General features: G+C 37.4%; 1 protein-coding gene across 2 annotated transcripts; it reads right to left on the bottom strand.

Annotated features, from left to right (window-relative positions):
* Nucleotides 1-425: 425 nt before the first annotated feature.
* Nucleotides 426-14,126, bottom strand: LOC120483542 (uncharacterized). Of its 2 annotated transcripts, none has more exons than XM_089122868.1 (18): nt 12,390-14,126; nt 11,830-11,942; nt 11,539-11,601; nt 8,418-8,671; nt 8,079-8,291; nt 7,781-7,975; nt 7,484-7,662; nt 7,343-7,382; nt 6,997-7,080; nt 6,789-6,882; nt 6,481-6,617; nt 6,198-6,359; nt 5,942-6,099; nt 5,214-5,334; nt 3,542-3,650; nt 1,360-1,493; nt 1,176-1,260; nt 426-1,095 (listed from the first exon to the last, which is right to left on the bottom strand). In XM_089122868.1, the coding sequence occupies exons 1-18, from the start codon at nt 14,105-14,107 to the stop codon at nt 1,007-1,009; spliced, it is 3,948 nt and encodes a 1,315-aa protein (XP_088978994.1). In that variant the 5' UTR covers nt 14,108-14,126; the 3' UTR covers nt 426-1,006. The 2 variants fall into 2 exon arrangements, with proteins under 2 accessions (XP_088978994.1, XP_088978995.1); XM_089122869.1 differs by having other exon boundaries at nt 11,830-11,939.
* Nucleotides 14,127-21,839: the final 7,713 nt, after the last annotated feature.

Genomic DNA, 21,839 nt, shown 5'->3' with positions numbered 1-21,839 from the left:
GACCCTTTTTTGACAAAAACATTTTTCAAAATATTTTCTTTTGTGTTCCAAAAAACTTTGCCTGAGGCCACCGCTCATCCACCCTCCGGACTGTTTATTGAGGAGCGTGAATCCGCTTCTTCACTCAGAATTCTCTTTAGATTTATTATTATTATTTGTTATATATTTAAAAAAAAAAAAAAAGATGCCACAGATTATGCCACACAATTTTGCTTTGGCAGCACTATATTTTTCAGAAACTTCTTCACAAATATAACAGGCCCTTGAAATTACATTACAATATATATATGGACATTAAATGTATTTCTATAAAGTTTCATGAAAATAGGACATCTTCATTTTCTGTATTATTTATCTTGGTGCCTTTAATCCTTTCATTTAGGAATGCACAGCTGCTGGAAGAAATGATTGCAGACACAAAGTTCTATGGTCAAACTTTTTCAAAGTTTATTGTCAGATATTTCATTTTATACTGTCCCTTTAATATTCATGCATCATGGAACAAAAAATTACAAAGTTGATTGGATAAACAAATAGACAGATTATCATCAAAGCCTCCTATCTGCTTAATGTAAATGTAAAAAGCATAAATGTAATGTAAAATGTAAGCATAAATGTAAATGTGTTTACCATGGCCATAGTTTCTTAATATACAAGATAAGGCAAAGTGAATACATTTTTCCACACTTTTCTAAAAACAACAGATATTTCCTTTTTTTCAGGATCCTCATCCTGTCATAATCTTAAAATAACACAGAAAAACAGAACAGAATTCCTGCAAGCTGTATATGTTTGTATGTTCCTGCAATGTATGTTTCATGCAATCCTAAAATAAGTCAGAGTTCCAATAAATGTTTTAAGTTAACAACTTAAGATAAAATACATCTTTAACCAAACAAACATATAGAAAATAATAAAACTACATGGACAAATTATTTTGAGTAAAGAAATCAAATATGTGTCATAAAACTAAAGAAAACACTTACTTAAAAAGTTACACTTTATTTTACACTCTTGGCTTCTTATTGCTTGATTCCCAAGAGTCAGACAGTTGATCCAACAGTCTGTCCAGCTGTTCAATATCCCCGGAGACATCTAGAAATGACAACAATTAAGATTAATCAGTCACTTGTACAAAAGATTTGTTTTATGTTAGGGATGACGTTCTCTCTTACCCTCTCTGGGCATTTTGCCGGTTTGTGATTGTGAGCGTTCTATTGCTTGATTCATTTTTTTTTCAAGAACATCCACTACGTAAAGCTTTACAAAGAAACAAGAGAAGATTGATTGTACAAATAAACAACTATTATATTGTACAACTAAATAAATGATTGTCTTTTATGAATATGAGATCAATACCTTTAATTTACTACAATTGTTCAGCACTTCTATTTTGGATTTGTTGAACATGTCTTGTTTTATCTCATCAACCCTGTTTATTAACAGTTGTTGCCTTTTCTTCATGGATCCGACTCCAGTCATTGCTGCTGCTTCTAAAATAAGAATACATCAGAACCATGAAAATAAATCAATTATTGGCTGTGACTGTGAGTTTCACAAATGAAATGTATAAATGAAAAGTGAAAAACTTTTCCCTTGCAAAAAAAAAAAGGTAATTTTATTAACTATACTTAAGAAAATAATATAATGCCGGTAACGCTTCCTTTTACAGTATAGTACTTATGTGTATTTACAGTGTACTTACCTAGAAAGTACTGGCTAATATAAGGTAAGTACATGGGTTAGGGGTAGGTTTAGGGTTAGTACCTAGTTATTACCCAGTAATTATAATTACTATAATAAGTACATAGTAAGTACATGCCCTGGTTTCACAGGTAGGCTTAGATTAAGCCAGGATTGGGCCTTAGTTCAATTAGGATATTTAAGTGGCTTTTATAACACATGCCTTATAATAATACGTTTTAAAAACTTTGAGACTTGCACTGACATTTTAAGATTTGCTAATGCATGTTTCAGTTAAAACAGCTCAAACATGCATTTTCATCGGGAAGTAGGCTTCAGCCTTGAAACCGATTTTCTTAATATGTAAGTATACTAATATTAGTAATTCAATTGAAATGTTGGACTATGTGGAGAGAGACGAGACGTGGAGGCGTGGTGTATTAAAATTATCACTCCGAGCTGGGCCAACAAAGCTAAGTGCTGTTTCTTTCTCTCGGTCTGTTGAGTCGACCAGTGTTTATGGCTTTGATAAACGCACACTCGGTTGTCAACAAAACATTCATCCTGAATGACTATTGTGTAACATATGGGCTGGACTTTCTTTTATCACTGAAACTTGTTTAAATGACACTGATACCAGACCTTTTGCTGAGCTTTTACCAAGGGGGTGTAGCTACTTTGAGGAGTAAATCGTCGGGGTGGAGGCTTGGCTGTTATTTTTAATAGTTAAGTGCAAGTTACTGCCTGTTGAAAGTTCCAAGAGTTTTGAAGCTCAATCAATGAAGATTGACTTGCCCTCGCCAGTGATTTTGTGCCTTTATTTATAGGCCTCCTGGTTATAATAAGAATTTTCTTGATAAATTTTATTAATTTTAATCTTGGTTGTTTCATCTGCTGACAGGATTTTGATTATGGGTGATTTTAATAGTCATGTCAGTTATCCTGGTAAAACCATGACCAAAGAATTTTTGAATTTAGTGATTCCTTTACTTATCCCAACGTGTCTCTGGACCAACACACAATCATGGGTGTGTTGGTAAATTATTTTAATCAGGTTTGCTCTGAGATCTTGGATAATGTTGCGCCTTTTAAAATTAGATGCTAGAAAGTTAAAAACAACCGTGGATAAATGATGTAACACAGAATCTGAGGCGGGTTTGTTGGCATGCAGAGCGTAGCCTATGGCTAAAAGATACATTGCAAGTATCTTATGATATTCCAGCCTGGTCTCATTGTTAATACGTAGGTATTTTACGTTTTTGCAAAGATAGAAAACGTACTTTTTAGTACGTTTGGATAGATGCTGAAACGTATAATATAGACGTATCTGCAACATTTAAACGTAACATTATTACGTTTTTACAGCTACAAAACGTAAACTATTTACATATATTCTATATCATAAAGATATCTGTATAATTTCCCTTTTTACCATTTTATAGATAAATGTAAGATCCCACGATATTCTTAGGAAATATCTATACTGCATTTAAAACCGACTATCTCACTTTTGGAATTTCTCCGTTTGCGTTTGATTAAAGAGGTTGTGGACCCTATTGGTTCCAGTATATTATCGATTATCAAAAGTAGTTTATTTTATGGAGCTGTACCATAAAGGGTTTTGTTTTTGTACCATCTTTTTTGTTTATGAATTTGGATTCACAGGATTTGAAGAATTTCAGACCTATTTCGAAATTGCCTTTTATGAATAAGATCTTACTTGTTAAAAACTAATAGCACACTTGAATAAACTTCTTTTTGTAAGGGAATGAAAATTGTTTTTGTCATGTACAAAATAAAAAGTACACTTTATATCAAAGTAGTTTGTAATGAATTTTAAATCTTAATGGTAGATTACCTTCATAGCAAGAAGCCATTTCCCTCTGAATGGTTGTTTGTATTGATGAGTAGATCAACTTCTTCTTGGTAACAATCTCTCCAATGAGCAATTTCTTCAGTTGGGTTTCCTTCCATATGAGGAAAAACACAAGAAAAGTCTTGAAATATTAATTAATATTTTTTGTATTTTCTTTTCTTTTTTATTTGCTGGATAAAAAAAGCCTGCTTAATTATAAAGAATGAGGATTCACACAGACTTCAACAGAAGTGAAGAAAGGCATGGAGGATTAGGTTCAAAGTATTATTAGTGTCAGAAGAGAAAATCTCAGTTACGTATGTAACCCTCGTTCCCTGACTAATAGGAATCTCGCTTAGAGAGCCAATCTACTGTGTGTAACTATACAAGGCAATGAACATTGGCATGCAATGATTTGCAGCAACTGCTCTGACACAGTGTGTGTATATAGTGAGCAGCATGTGCAATTGCATATTTAGGTTTTAGCTGGGTAGCAGAGCGGTGGTACAGCAACCATGGCAACGGGACGTAACAAGGGTTAGGCTACATATGAAACAGAGACGTTCCCTTTCAGTTGGTCTCTACTTTACGTCGTAGCGCTATACGACGAATAGGAATCCACACCATAGTGCCACTGTTGCTGTCCCTGTCAGCGTCCTGTGAAAGCCTCCAACCCTTCTTGTAAGACAGGATCAGGCTTACGCAGAAAAGCCAATCACTGCTGTTCCACATTACCTGCCCAGTGACTATTGGATAACACTGGGAAAACGTGCCCTTCCCACTGGGAAAGGAATGCTGCTGAACCACATTCTACCCTGAAGGAGTTATGTAGAGATGACATATTGCCCAGCCCCATAGGGTTGACTTTAAGAAGGGTACCCCCAAATGAAAGTCTGTTTAGGAGTAGCCAAATAAGCTTGCAAAGGATATAGGCAGTCGCCGGATAGCCACAGGTGAGATGGCGTCAGGAAAGTCTGCTGAATAAGGCTAGCTCAGATTCGATGGCGAATTACACCAAAAAGCTCAGGGACATGTGTAATGTCGCTGAAGGAGTTTAAATCTGCTATAATGGCGAATCCGGGGGTCTATAGACTGAGTCATGCCCCCTCGGCGGGCTCTGACATAAGGATAGCTCATTGGTCACACGTCAGAGTCGCCCACTCCATTGGATGTGCAGTTGCTGCTGCACAGCCTATGAGTGTGTCAGACGGTCAGTGCTGGCTGTGCAGCTGCAAATGCGTTTTACAAAAGGCTTCAGTAAATCGAGGAAAAGGAGTTTCCCCACTGCGTATTCATACTTTGCAGTCACGTGACTTCCATGGATGCCTGGCGGGCAACAAATAGGTAAACGGTGGTGTGAACGTACAGTTAGCCTAAGTTAGCCTCACAAACCCAGCTGACTAGATGATTGACGAAACTACAGGTTAACTTAAAGACACGATTAATTACATGATCATACACCCATTGTATTTGAACAAATGTTGAAATTACCTTGAGCGATGGAATTATCACTGCACAGACGTGTAACGTTATACTGTGAAGGTTGTGTATCTCATCTGGTTAGTGCAACCAATCGCACTACTACTATCTGGCGTGTCATTTACACCTCGAAACACCAACTTCTGTATAAAAACTGGCGACGTCCAAAAGGGAACAAGAGAACAACTCTACTCACCTCAATTTGAATGAAGTTCTGAATGTTATTTATGAGAGGTGTGGGGTTAGCAGATTCATTTTGGATGACACTGAACTTCTCAATCTGTTCCTGCGCTGATATCCCTGTTTTTCCAGTCTTACTATAGCCAAAAAAAAAAAAAAAATTATATATATATATATATATATATATATATATATATATATATATATATATATATATATAAAATAATTAATTAAAGCGGTGGTACACATTGCGGGTTTGTACACTTGGGAGCTCATGAGATATTGCAAACGTTACGAGTCAGTTAACCTGATAATCTCATCAAAGCAGCTAGTAGGCTACACGGCACAAATTTTATTCCGAGCCGGTGACAATCGCGTGAGCTTTCGCGCTAAACACAGAGACCGGAGCTTTCAATGTTGCAGCCATCTATATCTTCAGATAGAAAAATTACCGAAATATGAGTGCAAATGATTTCAAATGACATCACATGAAGGTGAACGAAGATGAACGAAAGTCTTACGGGGTTGGAACAACATGAGGGTGAGTAATTACTGACAGAATTTTCATTTTGGGGTGAGCTATCCCTTTAAAGAATTTGTAAACAAACTACCAACAATATAATTAACAGCAATGCTAATTAAACGTACTAAAAAAGAAAAGTGAAAAGTTTTCTCTAGATTTGTGAAAAGTTTTCTCTAGATTTTATTCTAAGACTGAAAATGAAATAATGAAACCAAACTTACGGAAATATCTTATTGAAATCTTTCTCAATACATTCATGCAAATGTCCGGCCAATGTCTTGTTCAGGTCTAAAACTGTATCCCAATTTTTCGACCGATAGCATCCATAGTTCTTGCACAAAGATCCAAGGATTCTGTGGAACACACTTCCATCTCTATTCTGAGTATAAAAAAAAGAAAAGAAAAAGTGTAAAAAGGACAAGAAAATAGTGATTATGCAAAACATGTGAATGTTTACCGGCTCTATCAATTGTTTACCTCTATCAATTGGCGTGTGGAAGCAACACATGATATCACTGATTCTCCCACTCCCCTTGTGAGACACTGGTCCAAATCACTAATAATGCCGTCAAAATATCTGCTCAGTTCCTTTAGTGACGTCTTTAGGTTATTCTCAAATTCCATGACTTTCTTTTCCATCTAAAACACATTCATACAAGAGCAGTGAATTACAGAACAATACAAGTGAATTACAGAACAATACATATTGGCAGGATTCTAAATACACTCTAATTCTAGTCAATCTAATTCTGAATCGTACCATTTTCTTGTTTGTTTCTAGCTGATCCCTTTGTATTAAGAGCAGAGTTCCCTTTGCTTCACTGACATAATCTTTGACCAGTTCTTTATGAATGCTCTTGTTAAGACTCCTCAGTTCATCCTGCAGCTTAGGGATTTCTAGAAAAAAAAAAAAGACAATGATGTGATTTGGACTAATTTGGTCAGTGCTTTATATCACTTAATAAAGTATTTTAACTTCAATACTTGAAGTTAAATGAATATTTAATAAAGATGAATAAAAATAGAATAAAGTGGTAAAATGCAAGCAATGTTTAGAAGATAGTTTACCTGTTTCACTAGATTCCAGATTTAAATTGGGTTCAAAGAATGCATTGGAACTTACAGTTAAAACTTTAAACTGATTGTCAGTACTGAATATTTTCTAAAAAAGAAAAAAGTAAAGCAATATTAATAAAATCACAAGAAAACCATATATGCCGTGTATATCTAGTTTTTTTAAGTAATGCAACAGTTTAAAAAATAGTTAAAGTAGTACCTGAAGTTTAGATTTTTCAAACTTTTCTTTGACATTTATCTTGGCACGTCCGTTTCTATGAAGTATGCATAGTTTTTTCTCATCCTAAATGATTAACAAAGCACGTACACATAAGCTTATAGTAAAATCTGATTCAGTGGTTGATTGTGTACTGATCTCTTTTTCCTCTCAGTAAATTATTACATTCATGAAATTGCAGAAATAGTGATATAATTTCTCACCAACATTAAAAAAAACAGCAAATTTACTCAGAGCAGCAGTACATGCTTACTTACAACAAATCTATTAAAACAAAGAAACAATACTTCACAAATACAGCTAGTACATTTCTGTGCATTTTGCATACCTTGTCTTCTGGGATTTGGTCTCTAGGAAGCCGTGTAACTCTAAAAAGAAATATTTAAACAAAAGATTCAAGATTATTAGATTTAGACTAGAATCATAGCACTTCCCAGCCATTTACCTATATGTAATATTCACAAAATACCTCATATAGGCTACTGGATCGATCACATCAGTCTTTGTACAGATGAAGTTGATGCTTTTGCATTCTCCTCCTGGTCCCAGTTCTTCAGTGCAGTGCTTTACCATCCCCCAAGGGCCACTATCAGTGGTTGCTCGATTAATATCACTTACAATCCACACAGAAGAGCACTCTGTCAGTTTCTACAGGATTTCAAATATAACTGCGAGTTAGGGGACTTGTTGTTAGCATTATAATATATTAATTGTGTGGTTAATCTGGCAAACTGTTATTTTTAAAGGAGCATATTAATATATTTACAGATTTCCACAGATCATCTCTTATCCTGTTGCAGTCTCCAGATCCTGGAATATCAACAAGCACAATGTGCTCTAGAAGTTCACGACGATCTGGAATCTTGATCGTCACACTCTTCACAAGCGGCCAGTACCAGTCACCGAAACTTGACTCGCTGTGTTGTATGTAACTTGCAACATCATTGATAAAGTCAGAGACCTTTTGAGATAATAAATTAGTTTGTTTTACCTGGCTGTAAAGCAAATTAAGAAGGCATTATACTGTACATGTAATATGTTAAAAACAGTCTCCTAAAACTTACACTACTTGTTGAGAAACATCTTTCCTTATTAATGAACCTTTCAATCTCAGCAAATTTGTCATCGTTCTTGAGCTCTTCTAATGTTTTCTTGTCTGCATCAGCTCCATACAGCGCAGTGATCTTTTCTTTAGCAGTTTTAAACATGTCATCATTGCTGTCCTCACTTTCATCTGACAAAACTCTGAAAAGATCTTCAAGCTCTTTGTTCCACTCCTGCAGAGGCACACAAAACACAAAATAGTGAAAAATATGGCATTGTTCCATTCCCTACAGTCGAATTTATTTATTTATAAAGAACTCTGATTAAAAGCATAGTCAGATGAATACAAATGAGGAAACCTCTTTAGAAAAGAGTTCAAACTCTGCTGTGTAGTTGGAGTCAGTCAGGTTGGCTTCCACCTGAGTAACAACGGCTGTACAGGCACCAAAACAACCAGATGGCAGTAGATACTTAATCCCCAATATTGCACTTAATAGGGAGCTCTTCCCTTCTCCTGATTTTCCAAAAATCCCAATGGTTGCCTTCTTCACTATTTGATCTGAGTTTTTGGGAAATTTTTTCATAATTTGCCTTGCCTTCTCCATGATCTCATCTGTGTGGGAAAAAAAGAAGACAAAGAGCCGTGTTTCTGCTTTAATAACACTTCTGTACAAACATAAGTGACAGAAGTTTTATTATATTGTTTACATGTTTTACTCGTGCATAGTGTGTCATTCTAAATATATATTGTTCCGCCAAATGACATTAATGGCATTTTGAGGTGCTTGACTCAAAATGTTAAATATGAAGTTCCTTTTCAAGGAAACTCGTGTTGTGTCGAGTGATGCTGTGGGAACGCTCTGCGTGATAATATTGAAGCACATGTGAAATCAATCCAATGGTGTGGCAAACGTCAGAGACGAGTGACGTCACAAAGTAAGCCTGCCCAAATAAAGCAGCGTTAGCTTGTCTCTTCAGTAAGTGGTATATTTGGTTTTGACAGTCTACCTTCATTATAAGAATGGCAAGCAAGCAGCAGTTCAGAATGTGTGTTCATCCTTGCCACACTTTTTTTCCCTTTCAAGGGACCTTGAGCTGCGTCAAAACTCCTCTGCGTGATTCCATCATGAAGCACGAATGAAGTAAGTCCAATAGCGTGATGGAACGTCATGGACCAGGAAACTATAAAGTACACCTGAACCTAGTTTCGCGTAGCCAGACTTTCAGACTGACTGCAGAAGGTCTGAACTCTATCGCAGCTTTTCTTGGCCAAGGACCGTCCAAGAGGATGTTTGACTGATATTTATGCCTAAAGGCCTCATTATGCTTCTGTGTCAACTCCACAGCGTAGCTAGTTTATTTATAGCACAGTTTATTTTTAGTTTAATTCTTTATTTACTTTCTTTATAAGTGTATTATAATTATCAGTACAAGGGTGCAAATGTTAAAAATGGCGCTATAGCGGGAGGGGGAAATCAAAAAATGCTACACTCCTGAAATGATGTTTAATCTGACCAATCAAAGCCCTTGCTGTCTGCGTCGCCTCGACGCGCTGTTGCAAATTTTTGGAGGTGCACGTCGAGCTACGGTGGAGGGGTCGGAGAGGGGTTCGCGTCGACACAGAGAGGTCTGCGGGGGTACGCCATCGATTCGACCCAGAAGCATAAAACAGGCTTAACACAGCCAATAACAGTTTGTTTTCTTCCACATCATGTTTAGGGGCATGTTTCATCCTCAGCCGGAGTTATGGAAGCTGTGGGTCTGGCCCCTGAAGGGGACTAATTTCTAAATACTGGTCTTTAAACTGAGGTTGTGGAGACCATTTTAAACTCTAGAGCCACCTCCACAAGGAAATTTTATTTACTTAAATAGAATGTTTTTAACATGTGGTGCAGAGAACTTCAGTTGGACCCAGCAGTGGCTTCAGTACTGGAGTTCCTCCCGAGTCGCTTCTCTGACGGGCTCTCCCCATCTACGCTTAAGGTTTATGTGGCGGCCATAGCTGCCTTCCACACGCCTTTAGGGGTGGTCATCTTGGGTAGACACCCACAAATTGTTCGTTTCCTTCGTGGAACTAGGAGGTTGAGGCCTGTCATCCAGTCCCGAGTTCCCTCTTGGGATCTGACAGTGGTCCTCGAAGGGTTATCCCTGGCACCCTTCGAGTCATTGAATGAGGTGTCTGAGAAATTTATGTCCTTTAAAGTAGCCTTCCTGCTTGCTATCACGCCCCTCAAAAGAGTTGGGGACTTACAGGCTTTATCGGTGGCTTCCTCTTGTCTCGAGTTCGCTCCTTGCAGAGTAAAGGCTATTCTCCACCCTAGTTCCCTCAGAGTGGCGCAGTGGGCATTTGTGCAACTGAAGTTCCCTTGAAAGGGAACGTCTCAGGTTACGACTGTAACCCTCGTTCCCTGAGAAGGGAAAGGAACGCTGTGTCCCTCGGTCACTCTTTCGACGACTTGCTTCCACCAATTGAAAGCTGGTGCTGTTATGCTGCCGGTGCCCTTTTATAGTTTCCGGTTCACCGTCACATGCGTCGTCATGAGTGACGTCATCACGCAACACCAATCAAAATTGGACTAGTTACATAGAGGCTTCAAATGCATCATGCTGAAGGCATTTCCCCATAGTGTCGATTCTCGATGCAGCGTTCCGTTCCTTTCTCAGGGAACAAGGGTTACAGTCATAACCCAAGACGTTTCTCTTCACAACATTTGTGATGTGGCAAGCAACATACATTTGGGAGGTTCTACTCTCTGAACCTGGACTCTACACCAGGTACCCAGGTGCTCTCGTCCTAGTCCTGCTCTTCACAATTTCACACAGGACAGACACTTCTTGCTATGGTGACGTTAGTATGGACTTTTCCACAGTGTCAATCGACTATAACCTCAGTTCCCTGAAGAAGGAACAAGAAGTTGCGTTGCCCTGCCATAATCCTACATGCCTGTCAGCGACTTACTTCAGCCTATCAGAAGCTAGCACTGCTTTGTTAGGGCAGGCTTTATAGTTTCCTGGTTCATATCGTCAACCGCCTAAGACGTTCTGCCACACCATTGGACTGATTTCACATGTGCTTCAAGACGTAATCACACAGAGCGTGCCCACCGCTTTTATCAACTCTTATTCTTATTCCCTCTTCAGGGAATCGAGGTTACAGTCATAACCAAGGCGTTTCCCTGTTCTGTGTTGGTGTGGGTTTCCTCGGGGCACTCTGGTTTCCCCCACAATCAAAATAATTGCTGGACAGGTAAATTGGAGACTCTAAATTGTCTGTCTGTGTGAATTATCCCTGTGATGGACTGGCCATCTGTCCAGATGCTGGTATAGGCTCCAGCATCCCTGTGATGCACAGTTTGGACACACAGTTAGGACAAATAGTTTTAATGAATGATGGATGAGTGAATGTGATACCTGTATGACTATTTAAGTGATTAGTTACAAGTGGTAGGTAAGAGGTGGACAGATTCAGGTTTTACTTGCCTGTTGTCAGTGGTGACTGTATACTCAGGACGGATGATTTATGATCACGCTTTCTTTTAGTACCTATCAGAGAATTCATTCCACTCATTATTTTCCCTCAATGAAAAAGACTGTACAATGATATTTAATTTTTATATCTTGGCTAGTCATTGTGGGATAGATGGAAAGTAGAACATATATTCTTATTAAAGATCTATTGTTTTTTCTAACCAACCATTTTTTAAACTATTTAGTTCTAATTACAACTAATAATTATATTTGTTATATATATATATATTTTTTTTTGCTCACCATCAGAGGAAGATGAAGATTGTGGTGGTACAGGAAGAAGTGGAGGGGTATTCTTCTTCATCCCATGAAATGTTTCCATCTCTTCTTTGAGTGGTCCAGAAATGGCTGATCTACTGATTTTAGTAAATAAATTAAAAAAATCAAATAAAAGCATTAATTGTAAAAATGTACAGCTTTCCATAAGTTATTTAATTAAGTCACCTTTTTTCGATAATGTTTTATACAATACAGATTGTCAAAGCAGCTTCACAGAGATCAACAGGAAAATAGTAGACCCAATTATGTAAACTAATATAGACCAAATGGCTCAAGGTGCAATGAATGAGCCTCTTTAATAATCGAGTTGTGAACATTTCTCTGCTCCAGCTCACCGCTTTTGTTCCTGAGCAAAACAATAACTTATTCACTTTGAAATGACAGTATCTCCTAATCTTCATCAAAGTATGTTTAAAGCATTGTATGTATAAAGTCAGAATTTAGGAAGGATTTTAACCCATGTGCTCAGAGTACTTCAGGTTTCTTTGTCCAAACGCTCACGCCCTTTTATTCATTATCCTCACCTCACATCGACTTCCATTGATTCATCTTCTTCAGAGATTTTGGACTCATATTCACTCTTTTGATACACCTTACTCCCGTCATCCATTTCATCTGCTTTAGAGCCGTTTTCTTCTGATTCTTTGTCCCAGTCCTCATCCTTAGCATAAATTTCTAGGCATTTTAGCAGTTCATCATTTCCTTTGGATAATATCTCTATTTCATATACTTCAGTAGTATTGCTCTCCACAGTAGCTTTGACCATGTCTAGGTCCTCAGGTTGAAAGCAAACCATCACACTTTGTTTGAAAATGAAAACCACAGACTTTTCTAAATGTCCAAATAACTGTGAGGCATAGCTTTTTAGAGCCAACATTAGGAGTCCTGGGGTCAAAGGGCAGCCCTGATGTAGCCGTTTGTATTTCTCAACATTGAGAAAATTTGCATCACTGAGGAGATTTTCTATAAGGAGAAGATCCTGGCTCAGAGTTGGGTTTGACGGTTTTTGCTGTTCTAGCTCATCCTTAATATGGCTCAAACTTATTAAAGCATGATGTGTTTTGGGAGTGATCATGACAGCAGCTGACTCTCTTTGGATCCGCCCCTTTGAAAGAGACTCAATGACATCATCTAGGCGTCTTGCCAGAATAGTTGCAATGATGAGGTAGTCAACATTAAAAAAGTGTTGACTATCATCATGTGGACTCTTCACAGTTTCATTAAAGTGTGTCTCAGAGCAGTTAAACGCACCGCTGTGGATTCTGTCATAGAGCATCTTAATGTATGGAATTAGATCCTGAATTTTGTCTTTATAAGAGGATGCTGGGGTGCCGTCTGGTCTCGGTGTGTCGGACACTTGAAGAGATTGTACAGCTGACACAATGTCAACCTCACTGACTGCATGTGAGCTTTCTTTGCCCAGTGATGAACCAGTCTCATCTGTCAAAAGATCCTTTTTTAGATTCAGCCATTGGAAGATTGTTTGTATCTGTGGATCTTTCTGAATAGGCATCGCAGGGATGTTGATCTCTAAAGAAACAGGCCGGTGGTCTTTGTTTTCACTTTTCTCTGAGTCTCTTATTTCACAAACTCCGACACGCCACATACATTCTTCTGGAACAAAGAAGTAATCCAGCCTGGACACAGGAGAGTCTTTAATGTAGAACGTATAATCTTGCTTTATGGGGTTCTTTCTTCTCCAGACATCAACCAGTTGAAGAGATTTCATGAACTTCTCTACAAATAACAGCTGTTTACTATGAAAACTGATGTTTGTCAAATTGTTCCATTTTTTGTCAATAAATCTATTGAGAACTGTGTTGAAATCTCCACCAATCACCAGCAGCCCTGTGGTCATTGACTGCAGGTACCTTGAAAGTTTATCAAGGGTTTTTGTGTCTGTTTGATGATTATAAACACTAACAATAGTGAATGGCTGACCTTCCAGTTTACATTTCAACACAACATAAGCTCCACTGGTATCTTTTTCATCACTTATGTAATTGAAATCTAGTGTTTTTCTCACTAGTATGGCTGATCCCTTGCTGGAGGAGGTGTACTTTGTGTAGAAAATATGCCACTCATCTTTAAAGTCTTCTACAATATTTTCATCTCCTTCTCCAATGTGCGTCTCTTGAAATAAAATAACATCCACATTGTGTAGTTCTTGAAATTTCTGATCTCTGTGTCGCTTAAGTCCATTTACATTCCAAGTGATGAAGTTTATGGTCTTTGAAGCCATCTGCTCTCACAGACCAAAAATTCTCAGCTCAGTAAGTTCCCTGTCAAAACAAAAAGTAGAGGGAAGGGAATTTTTGTTTCATATTCTGATTTAATTACTGAGATTTTCATGGTAGACATTTTATACAAATTGATTTCAATGTTTTGCATTCAAAGTGGACATTTTTATCAGGTCGTGCATTCCCAGTTCGTCACACTGGACCTAGACTGAAGTTTCACTGCCCTGAACCATGAAAATCAGCCTTTTAAATTTCAACTGACCGTTGGGCCGTCTCATTCTTGATCGAGCAAGGACACGTGAGAATTGCGCTTAATTTACCTCAGCTAAAAATTATTCAAATAATAACCTACAACTTCCTTGTCTTATGTGACATTTATTTTGCATAAGCTTCCTCTGGATTCCAGTAGGACTGCATGGTTACATTTTATTTTTAATGACGTTCCAGCTGATGTGGGTAAAACATTGTCAGTTTGTTCACTTCATTTCACTGAGGATTGTTTTGTAACACAGGTCAAGACATGGATTTGCAGACTGATTAAAAATAAAAAATGGTGCTGTGCCTTCTATAGATCCAACAAGAATGGTGCACACGGACTCTGGGTCCAACATGTATGGGCGAATCATTCCGGCATTCCTGACAACATTGGAAGTTTTCAAAACAATTTCAAAGTTGAAACAAGCTGAAACTCATTATAATATGCAAAACTGTTATCCACTCACAGCAGTGGGCGTTTACTTCCAAGTCTTCAATTGAGCATCACAGTCCCGCCCACAGCCCGAGAGAGCTGTGGTGCCGGTAATAAATTTCCCATTCATTTCTCCCATTGACGTTTTGGAAGATACCAGCTACGGCTGAACTCAGAAGCATACAACATATCATTTCGGGTGAAAATACTAAGAGAAAATCCCAAAAAAGTCAACGGTACAAGTCTGTGTACATATTTTCATTTCCGAGTATATCCCATAAACCACCGCGCCTCACTGAAACCACCGTGAGCCTTTTGAGTGACTTCCAAATCTGACTTTTTCCTCCAGTGAATTGTATATATGTGCAGGGAAACTATTTTCCTCGAGTTACTGAAGCTTATGTGTAAAACGCATTTGCAGCTGCACAGCTAAAACATCTGACCATCTGGCTCGCTCATAGGCTGTGCTGCGGCAACTGCACATCCAATGGTGCGGGCGCCTCTGACGTGCAATCAATGAACTAGCCCTACGTCATTACACCATCTTCAGTCTTCACAGACTTTCACAGGGTTTACCCAGACAGTTACACGACTTCCACCAATCAGATGCATTACTATGGGATTGTGGGATTGTTCAGGATTGTGGGTAATGAAGTACTTATTCAAGACATCGCGAATTAACACTAGAAGTGCCAGAATTCCAAAACTACTAGAACGGGATTCAAAACAGTGTTTATTTCCACCTAACTGACGCCTTAGGAAGCCTTTTGACCATGCTTTAATATCTGACGCTTTAGGCGCCCTTTAGCGTCAGTTAGATGACGCCCTAGGATCGCGTGTAACCCTACCCCCACCCCAGACCTAAACCTAACCGCGTCATCTAACTGACGCTTTCCTTTAGCGTCAGTTAGATGACGCCGTAGGATCGCATTTTCGTCAACCACATTTTTTCAAAGATGAAAACGAGACGATAACTTAATAAAAAGTAGGTTTGAATGACAAAAACTATGACGAAAATGTTAGATAGTGACGATTTGCTAAAAAAAAAATTGTTTTGCCTTACGTTTACGTAACTTAATTTGTATGAAAAGCATTTTAAATGAAAATACAGACAATTTTAGGAAAAGTCAGGTACTAGCAGGATTTTATTATTTTTTTCAACAAAGTTATTGTAGATATAAAATTCAAAACGGTCAAAATGACCGTTATGGCCGTTCTAGTGTTAAAGGCATTTATCTTAAAACAAGGTTAGTGCCCCATGAACTTTTGGCATTTATATGAGCATTTACAATCGCTTGGTACAGCCATAGCTGGTTTTAAGTCAACCATGTATGGTTATGTTTTTATGGCTTATATCTCAAATGTCAATGGAGAAATTGTATTGAATCCTTAATTCCAGCACCGGCTGTGAGCGGGACTGTGATGCTCTATGCGAGATGCCCATAAAAACCAAGCGTTTTTGAGCTAGGCTCAAAACAAGGATAGAAAATAGCCTTTTACTTATTCATTTTGATGTTTTTGAATGTAAAAAACAAGCAAAGTTGACCTCAGACAACAATATAAAAAAAAATTTAAAAAGCCAGTTCATGACCCCTTTAAGCATAGCCTTCTTGTTGCTGTTTTCCTTCTTTTTTTTAACTGCTCGCACATCTGTTTATCTTTTCCTTTGTCTTCTCATTAGTTTCTTTGCTAGAATTTCATGCTAGTTAACATTAGTCCACTCCCTGTATAATATGTTTTTCTTGTCTGACGAATGTATGATTTTGGAAGTGCAATTTGATTACCATTTCCAGTTTTAATAAAGTTCAAATAGCTAAGCTTCTATATCATTTTTACTCTTCAAAGTGTAGGCTTGCAGGTTTCGATTATGAAGTGTAAGCATAATGACGTTTGGGTAAAGTTTTGATGCACAAGAGTCAATGGCAGTAGCCTCGTCTATTATGTTGTGTGCAACCAACCTCTGCCATAGCAGAAATGCACCGTGCCACAGACGTTACCATAACGATGATGTGTTTGCTGGGAAACCACCCCTTTCAAGATATTTCATTCGGGAAGAGCTCATTAGGATCGATTAAAGCGTTTACAGCCGTCAATGCGTTTGCTAACAAATTATTTGTTTGCATGATGTAAGTAAGCCGGTGGGTCGCGAGACTTTCTTTGTGTTCTTGGTCAATAAGTGCCTTTTGTGAAGCGCACTTATGTGTGAAGTGCACTTGTGTGTGCCGTTGTAACACCGAGAACACCGAGAAAGTCTCCCAACCCCCTATAGAATAATGTCGAGACCCACTGGTTGAGAAACACTGTTATAGATGATGATATCACATGCTTATTTGATAAATCAAACAGGAATATATGTATTTCAGATTGTTTAAAAAAACTTACCTGCAAATAAGATCAAATACGGTCTGACATTAACTAAGTTTTAGAATTATAGTTAACCAAATGCACCATACTATTTTAAAGGAAATATTACCTTTTATGTCTGTGGAGCAGAAAACTGCTTTCGATTCAGCTGTCGATGTCTGAGTAAGAAGAATTCTGACATGAGATATGATTCAACTGTGGGTGTGTCTTGTTGTGACATAGAAAAAGAGGAAGATAATGAGAAAGGGACACTTTTCTCCTTTTATTTTACTTTAGCCTACGCCTATATTGCACAGAATACTTTTAAAATCAGTAGAATATTTACTTGTTCTGATTGCAAAATGTAGCCAAGAAAGAATATGACCTCTAACTGAAATTAATATCTTAAAGATTGATCGTTTTAATCTTTAAGCCAATTTATCAGTAAATAATATATTTGCATTTAATGAAGTGTAAGCATAATGATGTTTGGGTAAAGTTGTGATGCGCACAAGAGTTTTTTTTTTTTTTAAACGTCATTCCTTATGAAGTGCTTATTTCAAGGGACAGCCTAACGCTTTTTGACTCTATCAGTTTGTGATCTACTTATGGTTTAGAGTATACATTTTTTTCACACATCAATTTCCCACATGTCTAGTACAATTATGTGGTTTTGTTTTTTAATAATTAAAAATAAACTAATTTTTGAGTTTGATGACAAATACACCGGAAAACACAGATATACAGCATAGTTCAAAACAAAATAATAATTAATAATTTCTGAACATTGATTCTCAGTCTTTATTTACATGTTTCTCCTGTTTTCTGAATAGAATTCATAGCATATTTCTAATAGGGGCACATTGAAACACAGTGGGACAACATGCCCCCAACTGCACAACTGGGGTTTAAACCCTGCTAGTGTCTTCTGCTAGTTAGCGAAGCATTAAAGAACTATATCAATTGTTAAACAACAGATTGGAGATTAAAATAATATCAGATTTGTCTAATTTTAAATAAACACAAAAAATAGAGATGAAAAATTAGCTTAAGTAATAAATGTACTTTTGCTATGGTTAAACAAATGTTCAGTAATATCTTGCAAAGATTTCCAAATTTTGACACAATTATTTCTCTATGTAGTGTTGAAATGGCAACTAGTAAATACACCAAGTTTTGTCATGCCAGCATGTCTGGAAATATTTAAAACAAGCGTGTTACAACTAGCCCCGCGTTACTTTGTGCCCTGCGCTCCCACAACCTCTCAGCACTGTTTGAAGAACATGAACATCATCCGCTGTAGTTGTGTTGTTGATTCACTCTAGTTTGCATATTTGCATTTGTCTTACCTGTCCTTTTAAAGCTATGTGTTTGCACTTAGGCTGATATTGTGTGCATGAAGATTTTGCTAAACGATCATTTTGATCCATACAATGTATTGTTGGATATTGCCACAAATGTACCGACTTACGACCGGTTTTGTGGTCCAGGGTCACATTAATCTGCTTAATAAAAATAACCTGCAATTTTACTATTTTACTACTGCAATTATACCATACTTTGGTTAATAAGTTAGACAAACTTTTTCTTTCATGAAATGTAATATGGTTATTTGGGTTGTTTTGAAACAATTCTGGGTCTGGAGACGGGGTAGCTTCATGCTATTGTGCACTCCTTTCACCGCCATCCATTTTTGCTGTCACTGCAGTATTCCATTTTGTTGTGTGCAACCTCTTTTTGTTTTAATTTTATGTGTAATATGTTTGTTTTTGTTTTTAAACTTGATTCTTTATCAAGTGCGTTTTTTTATTTGTAAGAGGTTACTTCGGAATCTATCACCACTTTTTGAGGAACATAATGAGGAACATACAGTTTACATCTTACATCAGTTTACATCAGTTTACTCTTTTATCTGTCCTTTTAAAGCTCTGTGTTTGCTCTTTAGGCTGAGATTTTGCACAGTAAAACCTCTAGTGTTGAAATCCTGCACCTCCCCCAAATCTCACTTCCTGCTTAACAAGTTTAGATTTTTACAGAGCAGAGTATGCATAATATCAATGAAGTGCTTTGCAAAGTGCAACCAAAATAAAACAATATAAATCAAAAATTAAAAAAAAATTAAAAGCCCCAAATAAAATCCAGTCAACTAAAAGCTTGTTTAAATAACTGTGTCTTGAGTTGCCTTTTTAAAAGAAAATCTGTATCTTTTAACATGGAACATTGGCACAATGTACCCAACCTTCTAACCACTATCCATTTCCCCCGAATACCACTTCCTGCTTAAAAAGTGTAGATTCTTGCAGAGCAGAGTATGCATAATGTCAATACACCTGTAACACTGCGGTGTACTCAAGAACAGGCTGAAGACTCAGAAGATGAAATCCAAACAACACTTTAATAGTAACAATAGTAATAGTTTTTTATAGTTTTAAACAATTTACTTGGAATAGTAAAATCACAACGTGCTTTGCAAAGTGCAACCAAAATAATAAAACAATATAAAATCAAACATTTGTAAAAAATTAAAGCCCCAAATAAAATCCATTCAACTAAAAGCTTGTTCAAATAACAGTGTCTTGAGTTGCCTTTTTTTTTAAAAAGAATCGAGAGAGTCGGCCAAACGGAGGATCTCTAAAAAATCTGTATCTTTTAACACAGAATGTTGGCACAACGAATACCCAACTTTCTAACCTTCAGTGTTGAAATCCTGGTGTTAAAGGGTTAGTTCAACCAAAAATGAAACCCCATGCTGTACCAACACCATAAGACCTTTGTTTGTCTTCGGAACACAAATGAAGATATTTTTGATTAAATTTAAGAAGTGGATCACTGCTACATAGGCTGCCTTAGGGATTGAAACTTGACGGCCCAGAAAGTCAATGAAGAAAATGTTTAAATATTCCATGTGACAACAGTGGCTCAAGTATAAGTTTATCAAGCGACTAGAATACTTTTTGTGTGAATATGAATTTTACTACGTTAAGTAATTTATATTAACTGATCCAAATTTTCATAATCAATTATAACCAATTATTATTGATTATTAATATTTCATAGAGTTAATTTGTTACAGAGGGTAGTAACTACTCAATCCTGGATCTACACGGTGCATTAAAACATTGTGGAGGCTGGGCACTCAACAAGGGACCCTCGATGAGGGATGATCTAGCAGAGAGGCCTCAAGAGTGTCCTTCAACCTTAAGGGATAGCTACAGTAGGTTTGGCTCTGGGCTAGAATCAGAGAGGCTCAAAGGGAGCCTACATCATAATGATCTTATTTATTGCTTGATAACGATACTTGTTAGCAGAAGTAGACTCAGATATCGGTGTGCTCACAGAAATACTGTGGGCCCATTTTTTCCTACAAACACTAAATTGGTGGACGCCATCTCACGCTGAACAAAACCTGTTTGAAGCTCTCATGCACATTGGCCTCACTAGAGATTTCTCTATGAGATGATGCCAACCTGTACATCACTGGGTAAACAAGATTGGCTCCGCCTACTACATAACCCTAATGACTCTGTCACAAGAGGAGGCCTATGATAAGTTATGTAAGCCTACCTATAAAAAAGGAACTTCAATGTCATTTCAAACATACCTGATTCCATGAAAACAGTTTTACTAGTGCCAGGATATAAAGATAAAACTTGTAAAATATCTGGGACAGAAAACTATAGGCCAATTGAATTGTCAAGTTTGATCTCAAAAGTATTTGAGCGAATCCTCATGGATAGGCTCAAAGAATATTTAATAACTACGGAAAATCAATTTGGCTTCAAAAGTAATCATGGTACTGATCTATGCATATATTCATTAAAGGAAGTGGTTAGTAAGTATTATGGACATAAATCCACAGTTTTTGTGTGTTTTTACTGTTCATGCATCTAAGGAGTTTGATCGAGTTATCAAGTATTAAGTTATTTATAAAATTGCAATAAGGGTTTCCCCTTATCTGATAAGAATTTTTTGGTATATAAAGTAAAGTAAAGTAAATTAAAAAAAAACTTTATTTTCATTCTTCCATATACTTGTATACAGCTGAACGAAATTTCGTTTCCTACGGGCCGAGGTGCATATGCAAAAATAAACGACAACAAATCACAACATCCTACAATAGACAGTGTAACACTGGCCTCAACCATTCACATGGTTCACACAATACAATACATAATTACATAATACAATACATACACATATCGACTTACCTTCTGCGGAAGTCAACAACCATCTCCTTTGTTTTATCTTTTGTCTAGAGATCTAGAGATAGAGTTGTTGTGGCACCAGCGTAACAGTTGTTCCACCTCCTCTCTGTATCCTGCTTCATCGTTGACGCTGATGCAGCCTACCACAGTTGTATCATCTGCAAACTTGATAAGGTTGGATTCAGACTTGGTAGTGCAGTCGTGGGTGAGCAGCGTGAACAGCGGTGGGCTGAGCCAACACAGCCTTGGCGGGCACCTGTGCTCAGCGTGATGGCACCTGAAGTTCTGCTGCAGATGCGCATTGATTGTAGTCTCTCTGTTAGGAAGTCCAGAATCCAGTTGCAGGTTAGAGAGCTGAGGCCCAGCAGTGAGAGTTTCTTTACTAGTTGTTGGGGGATGATAGAATTGAATGCTGAGCTAAAATCGATGAACAGTATTCTGACGTATGCGTCCTTAGGGTCCAGATGTGATATAGCAGAGTGCAGGGTGCGGTTGGGA

The sequence above is a fragment of the Pimephales promelas genome, chromosome 18 (assembly GCF_988280905.1).
Source record: "Pimephales promelas chromosome 18, fPimPro1.hap1.1, whole genome shotgun sequence".
Lineage (NCBI taxonomy): Eukaryota > Metazoa > Chordata > Actinopteri > Cypriniformes > Leuciscidae > Pimephales > Pimephales promelas.
The sequence above is the reverse complement of the archived record's forward strand: the minus strand, read 5'-3'. Positions and strand labels throughout refer to the sequence as shown.

Excerpts from the sequence above, each read along its gene's own strand:
- LOC120483542 (XM_089122868.1), bottom strand. The coding sequence starts at position 14,107 with ATGGCTTCAAAGACCATAAACTTCATCACTTGGAATGTAAATGGACTT. Across the intron at positions 5,335-5,941 it reads GATTTCAATAAGATATTTCC|TAAGACTGGAAAAACAGGGA; the intron begins GTAAGTTTGGTT and ends TTTTGGCTATAG. Across the intron at positions 1,261-1,359 it reads ACAATTGTAGTAAATTAAAG|CTTTACGTAGTGGATGTTCT; the intron begins GTATTGATCTCA and ends TTCTTTGTAAAG.